This window comes from Hipposideros armiger, unplaced genomic scaffold (assembly GCF_001890085.2).
Source record: "Hipposideros armiger isolate ML-2016 unplaced genomic scaffold, ASM189008v1 scaffold_2006, whole genome shotgun sequence".
NCBI classification, from domain to species: domain Eukaryota; kingdom Metazoa; phylum Chordata; class Mammalia; order Chiroptera; family Hipposideridae; genus Hipposideros; species Hipposideros armiger.
In genome coordinates this window covers 1-5,978 of record NW_017733355.1, presented here as the reverse complement: position 1 = coordinate 5,978, position 5,978 = coordinate 1, and the positions used below count along the sequence as shown (strand labels likewise).

The following is a 5,978-nucleotide window of genomic DNA, read 5'->3' as shown; positions in this document are numbered from 1 at the left end:
ACATGAATGAGTGCAACAGTGGGTGTGTGACAGTTTCTGACCAGGACCTCTCTGTGTTTGCAGGTGTCCAGTGTGAGGTGCAGCTGGTGGAGTCTGGGGGAGGCTTGGTGCAGCCTGGGGGGTCTCTGCGACTCTCCTGCACAGCCTCTGGATTCACCTTCAGTAGCTACGGCATGAACTGTGTCCGCCAGGCTCCAGGGAAGGGTCTGGAGTGGGTCTCATACATTAGTCGTAGTGGAAGTAGCACAAGCTATGCCGACTCGGTGAAGGGCCAATTCACCATCTCCAGAGACAACGCCAAGAACATGCTGTATCTGCAAATGACCAGCCTGAGAGTCGAGGACACGGCTGTATATTACTGTCAAGCGACACAGTGAGGGGAAGTCAGTGTGAGCCCAGACACAAACCTCCCTGCAGGGGATGGGGGGCTGGGCTGCAGGGGACACTCAGGACACACTGAGCACAGGGACCAGCCCCAGGAGCAGGTGTGGACCTGGGTGAGGAAGGGACTTCCTCTTGGGAACAGAGATTTCCTCTGAAATTTCTCAGATGCCCCCAGGGACAAGTATTGTACCATCTGTGTGACTAATTTATATTATTCTCAGCAGCCACACACAACGGGGGAAACACTGTTTACAATGACATTCAACAGTTACTTTGGTTCTTTTCTTGACTGGCTCCTTGTGTATCCTGTTTTTATTTCTCTACTGAGACCATCCTGAGAACTCTCGTCTTCCCAGTGGTTGGGAAACATTTCCCACAGAGAGACCCCAGCACTGTCCAGGCCCCTGTGTGCTGAGCTCAGGCTCTCTGCCCCCCACATGCCCACAGGGTCCACACATGGCCCTTCCTTCACACAGGCACATGTGGCCCCACAGGATTATGTTCAGCCCCCAGGACCTCCACCAAGTGGTCTCTGTCCTCCCTACAGCGCATTGACCTCTCATTCCTCATTTACTTGGGTGGAGGTTGAAACCCACCCAACATCACCTTCTGTCACCTACTCCTAATTCTCACTAAATCTGCCCTGGACCCTGAACTCCATGGGGCTGGAGCTCTGCTCACACTCCAAGCTCCCCCACAGTACCCATCACGGAAGGGAGGTCCAGTACATACGTGGGCATTCACGTGCCCCCACGTCATCTCCTAATTCATCTAACATGTGTGCCCATCTGTGGACACCCCAGGGCAGGTTGTACTCACTGGTTCTAAAGGTGGCCCTACTGAGTTGACATGTCCTGGAAACACATGACTCACAGTGACACAGGCACTATTGTAGGACAAGCCCTTCACAAGAGGGGGCACATCTGGCTGCTGACTACTGGGCACCAAGTCAGAAGCCTATGACACAGGACATCCATATAGACCCAGATTTAGAAAGTAACACATGGAAACCTCATGGCTGGCTATGTTGACACAAAGGACAGCGAATACTGTGGGTGTATTGGTCACTCCACCTGTCTCAGTGAACAGCCCGTACATAGAGTCAGATATTTGTGAGCTAAAGTTATGGGAAAGACATGAAGCAGGACTGAGACAAGACCCACAACTGGAGTATGTTCAGGAGAAAAAAGTTTAAATATAGCAAATGCGTGTGAGCAGACTTTACTTAAGAAGCTGGATAGAGAATAGAGAATAATTGAGTATTACTCTCAGTACAAACATTTAAAATATTGTTTTCTCACTTTATATTCACTCACATTCTCTAAAAGTTTCAATCACTTTTATTGTAGAATTTAAAAACTAGCTAAAAAAATGAACATATATTGAAGCAAGCAGCTATACTCCAATTTTTGCAATTAAAAGTATTGGAAATGTGGCAAGGTGTTTCCATCAGTTTTCTCCATATCCTATCCTGTTGTTTGAGCTAAACACTGACATTATATATGAATCGTTGCTCCAAAAACTTTGAGGGAGTGGAAACTATCTTGACAATATGCCTGCATCATACAGCCTGTGTGGCTCAGCGTGACCACTAGGGGACCGGTCACTCCACAGTCCTGCACCAGGACACCTGGTGGGAGGGGCCCAACTTGGTATCACAAGAAGAAGAGACACTTTCTCTTTGCAGAATGAGGCTAAAGATGTGGGAGTCATGTTAAAGCCATTCAACTGAAAAGAACAAAAAGCAGGAATTGTGCATTACTGAGAGAATGCTGCGTTCTCAGTGTCACTAAATTCTTAAACTGACACTGATTTTGCAAGGGGCCCTGACATGGCACAGTCGGCCTGCTGGTGACTTTAGCTTTAGACCCACAGAAAGGTGTTTGCTGTGAAGCCTCGCCATACTCAGGAAGACGTCTGTTCAGAGGGGCCGTGCAGGTGGGTGTGATCAGAGGTGATGAGATTTCCCATTTAGGGTACCCCGTGTGTTTGGATTTCCTGGTTGGATAGACTAAGGAGCATGTGAGCTTCCCACAGAAGTGGCCTCCTCGTTACTCTGAAGAACCTTTCTGTGTCCACTCCTCATGTGGACGGCCCAGCATCCCTAACCCAAGGGGAACAGGATTAATTCATTGTATGGTGTAGACCGTTCCACCTGTTAGATCTATTTCTATAGAAGCTAGCCTTCTCTAGTCCACCACATTGTGTCCTGCATAAGTATGGGTTTATCTACTTTATCAAATAGAAATGAATCGTGTGACAGGGAAAGAGAATCCACACACTAGACCCATGAGTTTATAGGAGCCTCCGCCCAGCACACAGGGATACAGCCTCCAGCCCCACCCACACGCCCACAATAAGCCTGAGCCCGAGCTGACAAGCAGAGGGGAGCTGAACCCGGAGTCTGGAGGGGAATTTGGATGCTGGTACCTGGTGTGCTCAGGGGTCTGAATAGGAGCTTCTGGGGGTACGACTCGGTTTCCCAGGCCTATCTTCATGGTACACGGTAGAGGACAGAGGACCCACAGTTTTCCCCACCTCTGAGCCCCGACATTATTCAACCTCGTCCATCCGAAGCTGCTCACCTGCCCGCCCCTCCTTTCCCAGGGAAAGCCCAGTGAGCCGGGTCCTCAGCTGCCCCTCGCTCCCTGTCTCCTGCCTCCTGACCACCCTGGTGCCTCCACGTGGCCTCACGGGGCCCCGAGCCTCCTGTTTCCTGGACCTGTGAGTGTGATTAACTCTGTTTCCCCTGATCCCTCCTGTGTGTCCTCTTGTGCCCACACCTGACTCACATCTCATGATAGAATGCAGACAATTGGTACTAAAGCAGGAAGGCCTAGTGTTGAGAGGGGGCCTTAGAGACGTCCTGTCACTGCTTGTCTTCATGACTGGCTGTTCTGGTTGGGCTCCGCCATCTGGGGAACCTCAGTGTCAAGTGGGGCTTCCTGTGCGTGTCTCTGTGCTGTGCTCTGTGGCCTCATTTGGACAAAGTCAACACCTCCTTCCTAAACTGTGGGCAAAGTTAGGAATCTCTCTCAAGTCAGGGTGTTGTGGGGTCTGAGCTCCTGCTCAGGGGCCTCTGTAGTTGATCCCAGACTCTGTACCCCTCCCGAGCAGCGAAGAGAGAGAACAGGCTCAGCTCTGTCCTGGGACAGTCATCATTTATCTTTAATCTATGTTACAAAGGGCCAGCAGTCACTGCAGCCCAGCCGTGGGCATCAGAATAGACAGTGGGGACTGAGGAGCCTGCAGGTCATGAGCACATATCCCTGAGTCATCAGTGACCCCACAGCCGACACCCCCATGTCCCTGACCTCCATCAGAAAGGGATGGAGAGGCCCAAATCCTCAGACCAGGATGTGTGCTTCCTGGGACCTGCAGAGATGATTGTCATGGAGACAAATATCTGTCTGCAGCCCTTCTCTTCAGGATGGTCAGAAATCCAGAACTGCCAAAGCATTTTGTTATTTTTAGTTACTATTGAAGAGTTCTGAGAGTGGGAAGAGGCTTGTGATGTAGCTTCAATAATGAAGATTGTGTGGAATTGGTGGAGAGATAGACACACATCAATGGACCAGAATATGTGTGACCTTGGAAAAGCCAAGGGCTCCCTAGATATGACACACAGAGTACAGACCTTAAACAGCATTGAAAACCAGGAGAATGGGAGGTACTGGCTTTTATTGTGTGATGATATTTACAATAACTTTTACTAAAATATTATTATATTTCAGTCATGTTTATAAATACTTGATAACTGAATATATTTAGACTATTCAGTGTCAGGATGAGTCTGTACATAATGCTAATCACTTTAATAATTATTACAAATATCTGTAAGTTTTAAAAACCTGCGATCAGCTCAACTAGTCCAGCATTTACTTTTATAGTCAGAAAAGTGGGGCTTTTTCTTTTTCAGTGTATGTTATAGACTGTGTGCTCTTTCATCTCAGACTCAGATGCTGTGAATTCAAGAGACGAGACCATACTGTGCTCAGAAGGACCAGGGGGGCCTGACTCCGTCCCTCCCCACTTATAAGGACCAGGCTGCCCCACATGCAAATTTCTCTGCAGGCTCCAGGGTAAAACCCTCCTTGGGCTGTGAGCTCACAGATCTCTCCTCACACAGGGCTGAGTCTCTGGGGAAGGCAGAGCTGTGGTCTAGAAGAAGATGAGGCTGCTGGGTCTTCTCCTGTGCCTGGTGACAGCCCCCCAAGGTGAGGGTCTCAGATGTCAGACACAGGCCTATGGGATGGCTGTGACTGCACGTGAGTGACACTGATTCTCCTTGTCCCCAGGTGTCCTGTCCCAGGTACAGCTGCAGGAGTCGGGCACAGGACTGGTGAAGCCCTCGCAGACCCTGTCCCTCACCTGCACAGTCTCTGGATTCTCTTTAAGCAGCTATGGTGTACACTGGATACGCCAGGCTCCTGGAAAGGTGCTGGAGTGGGTTGGTGTTGTGTGGGGTGGTGGAAGCACAGCCTATAACCCAACGCTTAAGTCCCGCCTCAGCATCACCAAGGAAACCTCCAAGAGCCAAGTTTATTTAACACTGAAGAGCCTGACAGCTGAGGACATGGCCGTGTATTACTGTGCGAGGGACACAGTGAGGGGAAGTCAGTGTGAGCCCAGGCACAAACTTCCCTGCAGGGGAGAGGGAGCTGGGCTGCAGGGGGCCCTCGGGACACCAGGGGGCGCTTGGGACACACTGAGCACAGGGACCAGCCCCAGGACCAGCTTGGGACCTGGGTGGAGAAGGGAATTCATGTTGGGAACAGAGGTTTTCTCTGAAATTCCTCAGCTGCCCCAGGGAAAAGTCTTGAACCATCTTTGTGACTCGAATTTCTCCTAATCTCAACAGCCACACACAGGGGGAAACACTGTTTACAATGACATTCAGCTGTGAATTTGTTTCTTAACTGACTTCCTGTGTGTCCTGTTTTTATTTCTCAACAGATACCAACCTGAGGGCTCTCATGTTCCCTGTGGTTGGGAAACACTTTCCACAGAGAGACCCCAGCACAGTCCAGGCCCCTGTGTGCTGAGCTCAGGCTCTGCCCCCCACATGCCCACGGGGTCCCCACATGGCCCTTACTTCACACAGGCACACATGCCCCCACGGGGGAGCAGTCCCCAGGACCTCACCCCAAAAGTCTCTATTCTCCCTATAACACACTAAACTCCCATTCCTCCTTTACTTGGGTGGAGGTTGAACCCCACCCAACATCACCTTCTGTCACCTACTGTCCTAATTCTCACTAAATCCACCCTAGACACTGAGCTCCATGTGGCTGGAGCTCTGCTCACACTCTCAGCTCCCCCACAGTACCTGTCACAGAATGGAGGTCCAGTTCATATGTGGATATTCACGTGCCCCCACGTCATCTCCTAATTCATCTAACACGTCTGTGCATCTGTGGAAACCCCAGGGCAAGTTCCACTCACTGGGTCTGAAGGGGGCCCTGTTGAACCATGTGTTGTGTAAACATGACTCACATTGACACAGGCACTATTGCAGGACAGGACTGTGTCATGAGCGGACACAGCTGGCTGCTGACCCTTGCACATGTCTAATAACTCAGAAACCATATGAC

The 5,978-nt window shown here is 50.4% G+C and overlaps 2 gene segments (V, D, J or C); both read left to right on the top strand.

Annotated features, from left to right (window-relative positions):
- The window catches only part of LOC109378454 (Ig heavy chain V region MC101-like), a 5,199-nt gene extending 4,822 nt beyond the window's left edge, over positions 1-377 (top strand). Inside the window, 1 exon segment of the V gene segment in view lies at positions 64-377. Coding sequence covers positions 64-377 — 314 coding nt within the window.
- Positions 378-4,507: 4,130 nt separating this feature from the next.
- LOC109378453 (Ig heavy chain V region MC101-like) lies at positions 4,508-4,982 on the top strand (the record flags this gene model as incomplete). The annotated part of the segment is given in 2 exon segments: positions 4,508-4,601; positions 4,683-4,982. Coding segments are annotated over 2 exon segments (346 nt in total), but the record flags the coding sequence as incomplete, so codon positions are not given.
- Positions 4,983-5,978: the final 996 nt, after the last annotated feature.